The 15804-nt window shown below is 40.7% G+C and overlaps 1 protein-coding gene across 4 annotated transcripts in view; it reads left to right on the top strand.

The window, feature by feature from the left end:
- Window positions 1-15804, top strand: part of LOC308386967 (ryanodine receptor 1-like) — a 62200-nt gene that overhangs the window by 4238 nt on the left and 42158 nt on the right. For all 4 annotated transcript variants that reach the window (XM_080866815.1, XM_080866814.1, XM_080866813.1 and 1 more), the window contains exons 2-40: window positions 189-308; window positions 399-497; window positions 632-652; window positions 813-887; window positions 979-1057; window positions 1145-1257; window positions 1340-1439; window positions 1513-1609; window positions 2821-2895; window positions 2998-3154; window positions 3259-3423; window positions 3507-3628; window positions 3748-3934; window positions 4055-4190; window positions 4316-4411; window positions 4628-4746; window positions 4876-5009; window positions 5106-5347; window positions 6025-6217; window positions 6335-6551; window positions 6624-6728; window positions 6827-6930; window positions 7014-7097; window positions 10046-10205; window positions 10641-10788; window positions 10915-11120; window positions 11200-11374; window positions 11458-11666; window positions 11757-12115; window positions 12217-12346; window positions 12541-12701; window positions 12814-12976; window positions 13173-13259; window positions 13373-13599; window positions 13684-14122; window positions 14249-14818; window positions 14911-15111; window positions 15352-15463; window positions 15547-15690. In XM_080866815.1, the coding sequence (XP_080722941.1) occupies window positions 189-308; window positions 399-497; window positions 632-652; window positions 813-887; window positions 979-1057; window positions 1145-1257; window positions 1340-1439; window positions 1513-1609; window positions 2821-2895; window positions 2998-3154; window positions 3259-3423; window positions 3507-3628; window positions 3748-3934; window positions 4055-4190; window positions 4316-4411; window positions 4628-4746; window positions 4876-5009; window positions 5106-5347; window positions 6025-6217; window positions 6335-6551; window positions 6624-6728; window positions 6827-6930; window positions 7014-7097; window positions 10046-10205; window positions 10641-10788; window positions 10915-11120; window positions 11200-11374; window positions 11458-11666; window positions 11757-12115; window positions 12217-12346; window positions 12541-12701; window positions 12814-12976; window positions 13173-13259; window positions 13373-13599; window positions 13684-14122; window positions 14249-14818; window positions 14911-15111; window positions 15352-15463; window positions 15547-15690 (6331 nt within the window). The remainder of the gene's footprint in view (window positions 1-188; window positions 309-398; window positions 498-631; window positions 653-812; window positions 888-978; window positions 1058-1144; window positions 1258-1339; window positions 1440-1512; window positions 1610-2820; window positions 2896-2997; window positions 3155-3258; window positions 3424-3506; window positions 3629-3747; window positions 3935-4054; window positions 4191-4315; window positions 4412-4627; window positions 4747-4875; window positions 5010-5105; window positions 5348-6024; window positions 6218-6334; window positions 6552-6623; window positions 6729-6826; window positions 6931-7013; window positions 7098-10045; window positions 10206-10640; window positions 10789-10914; window positions 11121-11199; window positions 11375-11457; window positions 11667-11756; window positions 12116-12216; window positions 12347-12540; window positions 12702-12813; window positions 12977-13172; window positions 13260-13372; window positions 13600-13683; window positions 14123-14248; window positions 14819-14910; window positions 15112-15351; window positions 15464-15546; window positions 15691-15804) is intronic.

Here is a 15804-nt window from a genome sequence, read left to right as displayed (position 1 = left end):
TTGTAATATTTTTCTACATAAACAAAAACGTTTCAGAATAAATGGTTAATCTGAAACACTTTGCTTTTGTAATTGTCCGTTTGAAATCCAAACTATTCTTTGATTCAAAGGCTATTTTGACAGACCCCTCTGTGCATGTTTTCCTGTCAAAATGCCTACTCTGCTTCAAGCTTATTTTATCCTTGTAGGATGACCATGTAGTGCTGCAGTGCACTGCATCTATTCTTAAGGAACAGATCAAGCTGTGCCTGTCATGTGAAGGTTTTGGAAATCGTCTGTGCTTTCTCGAGACCACATCGAATGCTCAGGTATTTAAAGGACACAATGCAATGATATAACTTCTTTGAGAGCTTGCATTGCTGCTGTTCACCAAGCTGACTGGTTGTTGTGCCTTTCAGAATGTCCCTCCAGACCTCGCCATCTGCTGCTTCATTTTGGAGCAATCCCTGTCTGTGCGAGCATTACAGGAGATGTTGTCCAACTCCTCTGTGGATGAGGTAAGATTTAGAGGTTACAAGGTTACACGTGATATAGTACATACAAGTTCTTTGATTTAATCATTTGCTGCAATCAACTTATATTCACGTTGTTTCTTTTCTAACTTTATACATCTCCCACCTGCCAACCATAGGCAGTCGATTTGGACAAATGGGTAGGTTTGCTCAGGTTTCCTTTTGTCCAGTACTTAAATCTGAGTTTTCAGTGTGTCATAATTTATTGAAGTTGTTTCTGATAACCTGCTCACAATATTACAATCAACTTATCTCATTAATACATTAACCACTAAATCTTCTTCTACCTTCTCCACTCAGTCGTCACAAGGTGGGGGTCATCGAACCCTCCTGTATGGACATGCCATCCTGCTGAAACACACCCACTCCAGCATGGTGAGTACATTTGCAGTTACCGTGGTTGCTTTTCCATCATATCGTCTTCTTAAAGCTGATTGGAAGCGTTATCTCTGTCTTTCCACTGCAGTACTTGAGCTGTTTGACTACGTCGCGCTCACTGACAGACAAACTGGCTTTTGATGTGGGCTTGCAGGAAGACTCCACAGGTGACTACGAACATTTTTGCTCAACATGTCCATCAGACTCCGATCTAGGATTTTTTTTTTTTTTTTAAATCTTTATATCCACTACAGGAGAGGCCTGCTGGTGGACCATCCATCCAGCCTCTAAGCAAAGGTCTGAAGGAGAGAAGGTCAGAGTCGGAGATGACCTCATTCTTGTCAGTGTTTCTTCAGAGCGATACCTGGTAACCACGACTGCGTTTACTTGCATCAAAAGTCAGAGCTTACAGTCTGTATTACTAATATTACCATCTGCACTCTTTGCAGCACCTGTCCTATGCCAGTGGTGATTTAATGGTAGATGCTTCCTTCATGCAAACTCTGTGGACCATGACCCCTGTAATGTCTGGATGTGAACTAGCTGAAGGTATGTAATTTTCTTTCTGCTAAAAACAAAACAAAACAATAAACCTAATCCTAACCTAGCTCTTTGTCTCTAGGTTTTCTGACTGGAGGGTATGTGCTCCGGCTGTTCCACGGTCACATGGACGAGTGTTTGGCAATCCCAGCAGCTGATCAAGGGGATGACCGGCACAGGTGACCAGTGTCTTTCATGGCAGTACATGCAATCCGATATTGACTACATAAATACCAAACTCGTAGGTTTTAATTGTTTTAGCTTTACAAGTCTGTATTTCTGTCACAGACTTTTTAAAATGTTTTTAGGGCTTGCTGTTTTTTAGTAGCGTGTGGTGTTATAAGACTGTATTGAAAGCACCAACGTGGGTCTTTCTTATGGCTAATGTTAGCTAGCATTGTCTCAAAACTTTTGCGAGATCTCGCAAAAGTTTCATACATCTCCGAAAACATCGGAGCACTTTTGCAAATATGTGATGTCTTGTAACCGAGCAGATATCTGACGTTTACACAACTACATTCACGCCTCAAAATATCTTAAAAGTGTATTTTGTGACCCAAAAAGAGTAATATTACAACTAAGTAGCTGCCGCCATTGTTGGAATTCAACTTTTGCGAGATCCTGAGTTAGTTTTTGCGAGATCCCGAGTTTGTTTTACGAAATCTCGCAAAAGTTTCGCCCCCTGCGGGGCTCCGTACATATGTGAAGTTTTGCTTGTCATCCATTGCTTCGTCTTTGACAGATGGTCAATCCAGGTTCTGGTTGCCTAGGTAATCCTCTAAACTATTTACTACCCAGCCAAATGCCAATCAATGGTATCATGTGTTCTTATTGGTAGCCTCTTAAATTCCTGGTCTCAAAGTTGACCAAAAATGTAAATACAGACTGCCTATCTCCCGTCGCTGACTTTCAGTGGTCTTTGGTTGCACTGTCACTGCTAGTTGCTTCCTGCGTGGATGCCCCTTTACAGTCTATCGTGTGCTGGAAAAAGCTTTTGTTGTTAGGGAGCTGCTTTTAGGGTACTGGGGCAAGGTATTGATGAGTAGGAATAAATGTGGCATCCATTGTATAGGCAAATTTGAGCACCTTTAATATAAATCAGTCCACAGTCAGTCAGAGGAAACTTGGATTGTGGGAACTTCAGTCAGTTTTAACATTTCCCTTTAAGTGTAGTTTTTACGTGTTGGCAATAGTAAAGCATTTACATGAAAAATATTACACTTTAAAATTGCACTATGAAGTCAAGACCGCATTGGAAGCTCTTAAACTGTCATACTGTGCACATGAACTAAAATGATTGCTGCATATAAGAAAAATCCTAATATTTTGGAATTTTCAAGCTTGAAATTTCCTGATGCACATTGCACATCATTGACTGCCATGTTTCCAGAGTTGCTCACTATGAAGGAGGGCCAGTATGCAGTCATGCTCGATCCTTATGGAGACTTGAGCCACTACGTATTGCGTACGTATGATGATTCCCTCGCAGGAATTACTTCATGTTGATGGAATGACTAGAGCGACTTCATGTTGTGGCTGAGGCTCATTTGTGTGTGCCCGTTGGTAGTTGGAGTGGAGGCCACATTAAGTGGGGCCAGTCTTTCCGGATACGTCACATAACAACAGGCCGATACCTTTGTCTGGATGAGGAGAAAGGACTTCTCTTGGTGGACCCAGAGAAAGCAAATTCCAAGATGTCAGCCTTCTGCTTCAGGATTTCAAAGGTTATTGTACAAAGTGAAATCTATAAAAGGCAGTGTCTGTCTCTTAGCACAAGTGTAGATATTCATAACAGTTTTGAAGGGAACACTTTTTATTTAAATTACAGGAAAAAATTGAAGTGACCCAGAAACGAGATGTGGAGGGCATGGGCATACCTGAGATCAAGTATGGAGAGTCCATGTGCTTTGTACAGCATGTTTCATCTGGCCTGTGGCTTACATATGCTGCTGTTGATGCCAAATCTGCACGTCTAGGTCCTCTGAAGAGAAAGGTAAAGCAGAAAGCATTTACTCTTCTATTTATGAGTGTTGAGTATATACTTATGTTTGAAGAACACCCATGTTTGATTCGTAGGCCATACTCCACAAAGAAGGTCACATGGATGATGCCCTCACGGTTGCTCGATCTCAGACTGAAGAGTCTCAAGCTGCCAGGATGATTTACAGCACAACAGGCCTCTTCAACCAGTTCATCAAGTAGCATTTTACATGTTATTTCAATCTTTTATATTAGTCATTTTCTTGTTTTTTTTAAAAATATATGTCATATTTGTTGTGGTATTCTCATGTCTTCTGTATTCTCTTTATGTTCCCAGAGGACTTGATGCTCTAAGTGGAAAAAATAAATCTGCCAATGCCCCGTCTCTGCCTATGGAAACAGTGGTGCTCTCGTTGCAGGATCTCATTTTCTACTTCCGACCCCCTGAAGAGGAACTGGAGCACGAGGACAAGCAGTTCAAGCTCCGCTCCTTAAAAAACAGACAGAACCTTTTTCAGGAAGAGGTTAGTTTGGATAATGAGAACTCACTTTTCATGAGAACAGCTGAATTCTGGATTAACATTTTATTTGATAGATTTAATTTTTGGTCAGTGCTTTTATTTCAGTTTTTATTGCTGTAACAGGGAATGATTACGCTTGTTCTGGACTGCGTTGATCGCCTCAATGTGTACAACACAGCAGCCCATTTCTCAGAGTATGCTGGGGAAGAAGCTGCTGAGTCATGGAAAGAGATTGTGAACTTACTGTATGAATTGCTAGGTATGTGCAGATGATGGTTTATTTCACTCGTTCACTGTTTTAGACTAATAATCATTAGTGTTACCACATTTGGACACTTTTCTTGTTTGTGAGTCTGTTGCATTTCTAATCTTTTCTTTGATCAGCTTCTTTGATCAGAGGTAACCGTGCCAACTGCGCCCTCTTCTGCGACAACCTTGACTGGCTGGTCAGTAAACTGGATCGTTTGGAAGCATCTTCAGGTATCTAGGACATGAATCTGTTTATTAGCTGATGGAAACTGGTTTTGTTTTATAACGACAGAGGGTTGATAAAACTGAACTTATTGTGCTGTATTCATTTGCATTTTTTTTTTTCTGAGAACATATGCATTTACTATGTTGGTCTTCTGCAATTTAATATAAAGCCCAAAACTTTACAGTGTATTCATATATTGTCATATTTTTTTACGAGAATAGGAATCCTGGAGGTTTTATATTGCGTCCTGATTGAGAGTCCAGAGGTTTTGAATATTATTCAAGAGAATCACATCAAATCAATCATCTCTCTGCTGGATAAGCATGGACGCAATCACAAGGTCAGAAACGCTGCAACGATGTTTTCTGAGCATACTGCAAAAACCTGGAGCATGTGAACTTATTGCTCTCGACATACTTACTGTATAAAATGCAGTGAGTCTTAGATTCTATAAACCTTTTCCTGACAGGTCTTGGATGTGCTTTGTTCCCTCTGTGTGTGTAATGGGGTCGCTGTAAGGTCAAATCAGAATCTCATCACAGAGAATCTGTTACCAGGACGTGACCTTCTACTTCAAACTAACATCATCAACTATGTAACCAGGTGGGTCAGATTATAGTGAATGTTTCATCTTTGTTGATTTCACCAAAGTATCTAAACAACTCCTCTGACTCCTCCTTTATTGTAATCTTACCTCAGCATGAGACCCAATGTTTTCCTTGGAACTTGCGAAGGATCCACTCAGTATAAGAAGTGGTATTTTGAGGTGATGGTGGACCACGTAGAGCCGTTTCTTACAGCTCAGCCATATCATCTCCGTGTAGGTTGGGCTCTGACAGAGGGTTACAGTCCTTATCCTGGCGGAGGAGAAGGCTGGGGGGGTAACGGGGTTGGAGATGATCTCTACTCTTATGGTTTTGACGGGCTTCACCTCTGGTCAGGTAAAATCTACTATGGTTTATGGTAAATGTACACAGGATTGTTCATTTCCCTTCCAGCCTTTGTTCATGTTGTATTTTGACTTCCAGTTGCCCGATCCTTGTTTACTTAACCCTCTCGAGGCAGGCGTTGCCGATTTGCAACAGATAAAAACTAACAACCTGATTACCCCACATACATATTTTATGAGTTTGTTTTACTCAGAAGTACCGCTGCAGGACTTGGTTGTGCATTAGCAACAAAAAGTTTAATTTGAGCCTGAGAGGGTTAAAATTGATGTTTCAAAAACCTTGCCTTATTTCTAATCTTTTTCATAAACGTTTTGGTAGATTGTTCTTGGATATTAACAGAAAGTTTCCAAATAATCTTCCATTTTGGTTTTCTCTTAAAATCCAAGAGGAGTCTCCACAAGGCTTTCATTTGTGCAGTCATGTGCAGCTCCTTATAGGAGTGGAAGAACACCATTCAGTTGTCTCTCTGGTGGCACTCCTATCAAGAGTCTAATGAAGGGAAGCAGCTTAATCCCTTATGTGAAAAACATCCCCATACACACACTTTCAGAAGTTTTTTGCATCTTCAGCACCAACTCTAGTGCAGACTTTTGCTTATTCGTCTTCTGTATGAATTTCGGAAATAGTAAACTGTAAAATATAATTTTACTCACTTTATGTGTCTGCAGGACGTGTTCCACGTCATGTCGCCACAACAAATCAGCACCTCCTGGCAGCAGAGGATGTGGTCAGCTGCTGCTTGGATCTGAGCGTGCCCAGCATTTCCTTTCGTATAAATGGCCATCCTGTTCAGGGAATGTTTGAGAACTTCAACCTAGATGGACTGTTCTTTCCAGTTGTGAGCTTCTCTGCAGGCATAAGGTAGGATATTGTGCATTTATCGAGTAGATATTGTGATTTTATTTATTAATAATTGCATTATAGGTATTTAAATAATTGTTTTGTAAACCAACTAATGTCATTTTTTTTCCCCAAAAGACTGCGATTTCTTCTTGGAGGTCGTCATGGGCATTTCAAGTTTCTCCCACCTCCAGGCTACGCTCCATGCTATGAAGCAGTGCTACCCAGGGACCGTTTGCGGATCGAGCCCATCAAAGAGTATAAGCAGGATTTTGATGGCGTCCGGAATCTGCTGGGTCCAACTCAGTCCCTTTCACATACAGCCTTCACACCTTGCCCAGTAGACACTATACAGGTAAAATCCAGTTTTTACTGCTTTCATTTTCTTTTCTTCATGCTGTGCTGATTTATTTGAGTATCATTTCAGATTGTGCTTCCACCTCATTTGGAGCGCATTCGAGAGAAGCTCGCAGAAAATAGCCACGAGTTATGGGCTGTTACCCGCATTGAACAAGGGTGGACATATGGACCAGTGAGTGATTCGGTCCTGGTTATGGTTCCCAAAGAACATATTGTTGTATACATCAGCTGTTTTGTTTTAAAAATCTTTGCACTTTTTGTTGTTAAAAGTTTCGTGACGATAACAAGAAGCTGCACCCCTGCCTGGTAGATTTCCAGAGTCTGCCTGAACCCGAGAAGAACTATAATTTAGCAATGTCTGGAGAGACACTGAAGTACGGTGAATTCTTCACTTAATTAACAGCACTGGGCTTTCATCTGTTTGTGTTTCTAATATTTTGTGTGATTCATTTCACAGGACTCTGTTGGCACTAGGCTGTCATGTAGGAATGGGAGATGAGAAAGCAGAAGAGAATCTCAAAAGGACCAAACTCCCTAAAACGTGAGCTACAAAAACATTAATAACCTTAACTTGATATACTGTCGGTATATCAAGATGCGTTTCAAAGAGGGAGACTACCGTTTAGTATGCGATCGGCAGTGATCACGTTATTACATAAAAAAGGGAAAGACCCACAGCATTGTGGGAATTATCGCCCAATTTCATTAATTAATGTGGATGAAAAAATTATTTCTAAGATATTAGCTTTTAGGCTTGAAAAAGTTCTTCCGTATTTGGTGCATAGGGATCAGGTCGGTTTTGTGAAAAATAGAAGCTCTGCGGATAATCTACGTAGGTTATTGCATATACTCTGGAAGAGCAGGACTAAGCTAGACCCTGTCGTTGCCTTCTCTTTGGACGCAGAGAAAGCTTTTGATAAAGTTGAGTATCCTTTTCTGTTTCATACCTTGAAGAGATTTGGTTTCGGTCCCTTTTTTAGGCAGTGGATTCAGGTGGTATACACAGATCCAATGGCTACAGTTATTACCAATGGGATAATGTCACCCTCATTTTCGTTAAGTCGGGGTACTAGACAAGGTTCACCCTTATCACCTCTCATTTTTGCTCTGTTTTTGGAGCCTTTAGCCATAGCTTTACGTGAATGTAAGAAAATTAGAGGGGTGGATTTGGGTCAAGAAGAACATAAAACTTTTTTGTATGCAGATGATATTTTACTGATTTCAACTAACCCAGAACAGGCCGTTCCTGCAATTTCCTCAATTATTGATTCTTTCTCTGTAATCTCTGGATACACTATAAATTGGTCTAAGTCTGAAGCTATGCCTATTTCTAAAATGTGTCCGCCTGTTATGAGGAGTTCATGGCATTTCAAGTGGAAGCCCGAGGGTCTGACTTATTTGGGGATTAAATTGACCCCTGGTTTAGACAACATAATGAAAGTAAATATTTCCCCAGTGATTCAAAACATCCGTTCGCTGTTGCAGAATTGGGTTAAAATAAATCTGTCCCTTTTGGGCAGAATCAATTTGGTGAAGATGATTATTGCCCCTAAACTTCAGTACTTTCTTCACATGTTACCGATAGCAGTCCCACATAATTTGCTAAAGCTTTATAATACATGTGTAGAGGGTTTTGTGTGGGCAGGTAAAAAGCCATTGTTCAATCGGTCTAAATTATATGCTGCTAAAGAGAGTGGTGGGTTGGCATTGTCTAAGATGGTCTGGTATCATTACGCTTTCTCCCTCTCTCAGTTAGTTAAGATACATAATTCCTCTACTGATAAGCCATCATGGGTTGGGATTGAGGAAAGTCTTGTGGCCCCTTCGTCTTTAGAGGCCTTCCTTACTCAGAAGGGTAGGCCAGTACCGTTTAAAGATCCAGTACTGTCTTTCATGCAAGAGACCTGGCTTAGAGCTCACCAATATACCAACAGCAGCCCTTATCTCACCGCTAGAGCCTCTATTTGGTATAATAAGAAAGTATTAATAGGGAAGAAACCGGTCTGGTGGGAGGCCTGGGCTAGGACAGGTATTAATCAGATGGGGGACCTATTTGGGCAGACTGGCATGAAATCGTTTGCAGAAATCAGACGAGAATTCAATTTGGATCCAAGGGAAATTTGGAGGTTTTTTCAAATAAGACATTGTATTAAAGCCATTTTGAAAAATAATCTAGACCCTCCATCTAGTGTTCAGAAGATGTTTGCAACCCCTGACAATAACAGAATCAGGGCATCTAAATTTTATGGGAGCTTCAGAGAGGCACATGCTCCCAGTTTGGGGGGACTGAGGCGGTGTTGGGAGAAAGATCTGGGTATCCAGATCTCAGAGGACAGTTGGAAGATGCTGATCTCATCATGGTATGTTTGCTCACCTGAAACACAGTCTCAACTTATCCAGTACAAGTTGCTTCACAGAAACTATTGGACACCCAGTAAATTAGTCAGGTTGAAGCTCGCAGATAAGGACATTTGTTGGAAATGTCAGCAGGAAGTCGGGACTCTAGTTCATATGTTGTATACATGTCGGAAAAATGATTATTTGTGGGATGGGATCATCAACTTGGTGAATGATATTTTTAAACTTAATCTTTCTAAATCTCCAGCTATATGCGTCCTGGGCCTACTACCTGACGATAACATTCTCTCAAAAAAACAGAGATTGTGGATGCGTCTGGCTTTTATAACTGGTTGCAGGGTAATTCTTAGGCATTGGAAGTCATCCAGCCCCTGTTCTTTCAAGGAATGGACCGAACAAATGTCTAGGATGGCATCATATGAACGGGTTATGTATAGAATGAAGGGAAGAGAAGATATTTTTGAGCAGGTCTGGGGTCCCTTTTTGCGGTACATTGACAATGTCTCTTAGACATTATGATAAATGGTCTCTTAGAGGGATATTTCATGTGTCATTGGTATTTTGGTTGTTGCCTTTTTTTTTTTTTTTTTTTTTTGCACCAGGGGGTTTTACCCTTATTCGTTTTTGTTTTTGCTGATGTTTTCCAGGAGGTGGTGTATTATTTTGTTTCTCCTGGGTTTTATTTATTTTATTTATTTATTTATTTATGTAATTTTTTTTTTTTTTTTTTTTTTGCACCAGGGGGTTTTACCCTTATTCGTTTTTGTTTTTGCTGATGTTTTCCAGGAGGCGGTGTATTATTTTGTTTCTCCTGGGTTTTATTTATTTTATTTATTTATTTATGTAATTTTTTTTTTTTTTTTTTTTTTTTTTTTTTTTTTTTTTTTTTTTTTTTGTTAGTGTGTTGTTTGTTTGCTTGTCTTAGTTTGTTTGTTTGTTTAGAAATGGACAGAGAACTGACAGTATGATTATTGCAGTTGTATATTTATTTATTAATGTTTCTGTCCATCCAAAAATATTAATAAAAAAAAAAAAAAAAAAAAAAAATAACCTTAACTTGTGAAGTTATTTTTATAACAATCTGTAAAGGCTCTCCAGGACCCATTTTGATCACATAGCATTGTTAATTAGGTACATGCAGAGTAACGGATACAAGCCGGCCCCTTTGGACCTTAACCATGTCAAGCTGACTCCAAATCAAAACACTCTAGTGGAGAGACTGGCAGAAAATGGACACAATGTTTGGGCAAGAGACCGAGTCCGCCAGGGATGGACATACAGTATTGTCCAGGTACCACCATTCTTTCTATGGAGTCACAAAAATGATAATCATCATTATCATCATACTAGTATGGTTGTAGCATATGTCTCCTGATGTGTGTGTGTTCGCAATCTCCTCCCAGACGAATAAATCAATCCTGATGCCAACATGTCTGTGGCATCTATTTTCAAATATTTTATAGAAATTCCAAAATCATTTAGATTTGTACACTTGAGAGATAAGTTAAGTAAGTAAGCAACAATTCTCCTAACTGACTCCAAATAAAATGCCAGATGTGTCACAATATAATGTTCCATATCATCGTACTATAATAGTCATAGCATATGCATGCTAGAATGCCCCCCTTCTCCCACGTGTAACACAGGGATTTACTAGTAATAATAATAAAAATAATTGAAATGTGTGTAATTATATTTTAATGTTTGGTATTATTTTTTTGTAAAGGACATTATGAACAAGCGCAATCCTCGTCTGGTTCCTTATAACCTCCTGGATGAAAAGACAAAAAAGACCAACAGAGACACGGTTTGTGCTGCTGTTCGCACTCTGATTGGTTACGGTTACAACATAGAACCACCTGATCAGGAGAGCAGTAAGTTTCCACCATTTAAAAGCAGTAAATCATGTTTTTAACGTCATCTTGGAAGATCCTTTATTAAAGAAATGTACAAGGTTTTTAATTGTTGAAGTGTTCATTAGTGGGTTTGTGCTTTTATAGGTGGACATGGACCAGGCAGCTCCCGTGGAGATAAAATCAGAGTGTTCAGAGCAGAGAAATCTTACGCTGTTACACAGGGGAAGTGGTACTTTGAGTTTGAAGCTGTGACAGTTGGAGAGATGAGAGTGGGCTGGTCCAGGCCCAATGTTCGTGCAGACACTGAACTTGGTGCAGATGAGTTGGCGTATGTCTTCAATGGCTTTAAGGTGGGAGACCATAGTTTCTACACTATGATGGGTGCCTACATCTGTCTGGTATTAAACTACAAAGTTATAATGTTTTTAGGCCCAACGCTGGCACATAGGAAATGAGCCATTTGGCCGTCAGTGGCAATCTGGTGATGTGGTGGGTTGTATGATTGACCTCACTGAGATGAACATCATGTTCACACTCAATGGAGAAATGCTGATCAGTGATTCGGGCTCAGAGATGGCTTTTAAGGATATCGAGATAGGAGAAGGTAGGTACAATAAAAAGTGAGTACCTTTGCACGTGTATTCCATGTTTCATGTGTGTGTTCATGCATGTTTCCAACACCTCCAGGCTTCATACCTGTGTGCAGTCTGGGCCTGTCTCAGGTTGGCAGGATCAACCTGGGTCAGAATGTCAGCAGTCTTCGATACTTTACCATCTGTGGCCTACAGGAAGGGTTTGAACCATTTGCTATCAACATGAAAAGAGACATTACCATGTGGTTCAGCAAGAGCCTTCCCCAGTTTATTCCTGTCCCAGCTGATCATCCTCACATTGAGGTACTGTACATCACCTGTTACAATGGTTTATTTCCACGCTGAATACGTAAATTCAAGATCACGATCAAGACCTGTTTGTCTGTGCACTAGGTGTCACGTGTTGACGGGACAGTTGATACCCCCCCTTGTATTAAAGCGACCCACAAAACATTTGGATCTCAGAATGCCAACACAGATCTGCTCTTCTTCAGACTCAGCATGCCAGTTGAGTTTCATGAGACTTTTAAAATCCCAGCAGGGACCACTCTTCTTACTCGCACTTTGACCATCCCTGAGGATGAAGTGTTGGAGGTGGACCCAGGCTCTGATTTTGAAATACTCAAAAAGTCTGCTACTCGCAAGGAGCAGGAGGAAGAGAAGAAGGAAACCTCAGTTCCTAAAGAGACGCCTGCTATCAAAAATGGAGAAAACGAGAAAGATGCCTCCACTGAGAAAAGCAAAAAGAAAGGGTATGGAATCACATAGCACCACTTTAGAAGTGGATGTGTCAAATCTATCGATGGGATACGGTGTTTGTGAGCGGTAGCGTAATTACTGTTGTTCTTTGCAGTTTCCTTTTCAAGGCTAAAAAGGCAGCGTTAATAACTCCAACCCCTGTTGTACCCACCATGCCCCGCTTAGTGGAAGATGTAGTACCAGATGACAGGGATGACATGGACATCATCCTCAATACCACTACAGTATGTCTGAACTTATGTAGTTATTATATTCATAAACGTATAAAGTTCATGCCTAAACTTGCCATTTATGGTGCTACTGCCAGTTTGTAATCATTAACAAACTATATAAGAAAACTGCCTTTTTTAACAGTGATGATCAGTGATTTTCACATTAAATAATTTTTGTGTGCTTCTTCTTCTCCTTCGCTCAACAGTACTATTACTCAGTACGAGTGTTTGCTGGACAGGAGCTAAGTGGCGTGTGGGTTGGCTGGATAACACCTGACTATCACCAGTACGACCCTCATTTCGATATCAGCAAAGTCAGAAATGTAACTGTCACTGTAGGTGATGACAAAGGCAACATTCATGACAGGTATGTTACTTATGGAAAGACCCCCCCCCACCCCCCCCAAAAAAGCCTGTGTTTCCAATTGAATATGATAAACATACACAACTGGTTTCTTGGTTCTTCTTTGTTTTTACAGTATCAAACGCAGCAATTGCTATATTGTATGGGGAGGGGAGTTCAGTAGCTCCCAGCAGACCCGAGTCAGTCAGGAGGATTTTGTGATTGGCTGTCTCATTGATTTGGACACTGGACTAATGACTTTCACTGGAAATGGAAAAGAGATCAACACATTTTATCAGGTTAGATCATTTTCAGTCTGATATTATGCCTTCCTCTTGCTTGTATACTGTATATTGTTGTTTATTCCTGCTGTCTTACTATTCATATTGGCATGGAGCACCCACAATTTCATTGTACATGGGCAATGACAGTAATGAGCTATTCTATTCTATTCCTGGTTAAATTCTGTATTAGTGTTAAATTATCTTCCTTCAGGTGGAGCCAACCACAAAATTGTTTCCGGCTGTCTTTGTTCTGCCTTCCAGTCAGAATATGGTTCAGTTTGATTTAGGCAAGCTCAAGGTCAGTCGCAAAGAACTGCTGCATTTAATCAACCTTCAAAATAGGAAATACAGTTTCCAGTTATTGGCTGTGTTGTGTAACAGCCTTTCTTAATGCCTCATTTGTCTTGCTAGAACATCATGCCGATCTCAGCCGCGATGTTTCGGAGTGAACGCAAAAATCCAGTCCCGCAGTGTCCTCCTAGACTGGATGTCCAGATGTTAACTCCAGTTATCTGGAGCCGAATGCCCAACAACTTCCTAGCTCCAGAGATGGGACGTGTTAGTGAGAGACTAGGCTGGATGGTGGAGTGTACGGAGCCACTCACTATGATGGCCCTTCACATCCCCGAGGAAAACAGGTCAGCATCTCTGCTGTATTCATCTCTTATTCTTAGAAGATGCTAAGATGTGTTTTTTTCAGCAAATCTCTTTACTTTAAATAGGTGTATTGACATCTTGGAGCTGTCTGAACGGATGGATTTGCTGAAGTTCCACTACCATACTCTGAAGCTATACAGCTCAGTTTGTGCACTGGGAAACAACCGTGTGGCACATGCTTTGTGCAGCCACGTGGATGAATCGCAGCTCTTTTACGCCATAGAGAACACCTACCTACCTGGACCAATGAGGAGTGGCTTTTATGACCTGCTCATCAGCATGCACCTGGAGTCAGCTAAAAGGAATCGTCTGGGGACCAACAAGGAATTCATAGTTCCAATGACAGAAGAAACACGTAGTATCACTCTGTACTCCGACAAGTCTCATGCTTTACCTGGCGTCGGCCTAACTACATGTCTGCGTCCAAAACTTCATTTCTCTTCTGTTGGGTTTGTGGGAACAGATCAAGATATTTACACACTTAGTCCAGTCATTCCCTTACTGGTAAGACTGAGGTGTCTTTGCACTTAATGGCAACTCTGAATTTACTAATAATCACATTTTTACATGCTTTGTACTGTATATTATATACATTATACCTTACATTTAATCAACATATTGTATTTTTAGGTGCTAAAGACCAAAGCTCTGAACATGCTGACTGAGGCAGTGCAGGATGGGGGTCAAGCCATGAGAGATCCTGTGGGAGGCAGTGTTGAGTTTCATTTCGTTCCAATCCTAAAGCTCATCAGTACCCTTCTCATAATGGGTGTGTTTGATGATGAAGATGTCACACACATCCTAAAGATGATTGAGCCCACAGTCTTTAGAGGCAAGCAAGCGGAGGAGCCTGGTGAGGGGGATGCCAAGGTGCAAGAAGAGAAGGACCTTCCCAAAGTAGCAGCGATTAAAGAAGGGGAGCAGGAAGCCCTGGGGGAAGAAGAAGAGGAATTTGAGGATGATGGGTTGGGTTATGAAGAAGAGGAGGAAGAACTGGAGGAAGAAGAAGCAATAGAGGAGGGTGAATCTATTGTGCAACATGAGGAAACAGTGGTTGAGACAGACCCGGTAAATGGTGAGAAAGGAGCTGAGGAAACAGAGAAAGAAGTGAAAGCTTTAGAGACGGGCGGGGAGGGAAAAGAAGAACATCTAGAGCAAGGACTTTTCCAGATGAAGCTACCAGAGTCTGTGAAACTACAGGTATGACAGTTTGTGTATTCAGAGGAACTCTCTTTCCGAATGCTTGATATCTAACTTTATTAATGCTGATTCACTTTGCTTTTGTCCTTTAGATGTGCACTCTGCTGCAGTATTTCTGTGACTGTGAGCTACGTCATAGAGTGGAGGCCATCATTGCATTTTCCGACCAGTTTGTCAACCAGATACAGTCCAACCAGAGGCAGCGCTATAATGAACTCATGCAGGCCTTCACCATGAGTGCTGCCGAGACTGCTCGCAAGACCCGTGAATTTCGTTCCCCACCACAGGAGCAAGTACGAAGAAAACAGAGTACATTTGTTAACTGTTAAACTGTATAAATAAATTCTAAAAATATTTTTTAAAAACTGGCTACATTTCTACACATTTTTCTTTGTCTGTGTTTTATTTCAACAGAAAAGTGGAAAAATTATTTTGCCTGATATAAAATGGACTTAGCTACTCATGTACTACCATGAAACATCCCTTAAAGTAAAAAAAATTATCATACTTGCCTGTTTCTAACCTCACTGTAGGTCAACATGCTCATGAACTTCAAGAACTCTGTTGAGGATGAAGAGTCCCCAATTCCTGATGAAGTCCGCGAATCTCTGGTCGCCTTTCACAATGCTTTGCTGACACACTGTGGTCAGTTTTCACTTCCTGCATCAAGTGTGCATTGAAAAATTGTCCCTACCGTTACATTGACTTACTTAAAACATTGATCTCAGGTGTTCACATTGAAGAGGAGGAACAAGAGGAAGAAGTGGATAATTCTGTCCGTGGACGGCTCCTTCGATTGCTGGAAAGGGTGAAAAAGTTTCGTGAGAAGAAGGAGGAGGTGGAGTCTGAGCCACAAGAAGACAAAAAACCAAGTAAGCCTTTTTTTGCTTTTAACAAGCAATTTAGTATTTATTACCAAGTTCAACATGTTTAAATGCAAAAACGATGATTATTGCACATAAGGATAACCAATTTGTGGATTTGTG

Source organism: Rhamphochromis sp. 'chilingali' (assembly GCF_963969265.1).
Source record: "Rhamphochromis sp. 'chilingali' genome assembly, chromosome: 19".
NCBI classification, from domain to species: Eukaryota; Metazoa; Chordata; class Actinopteri; order Cichliformes; family Cichlidae; genus Rhamphochromis; species Rhamphochromis sp. 'chilingali'.
This window is presented reverse-complemented; position numbering and strand designations above follow the sequence as displayed.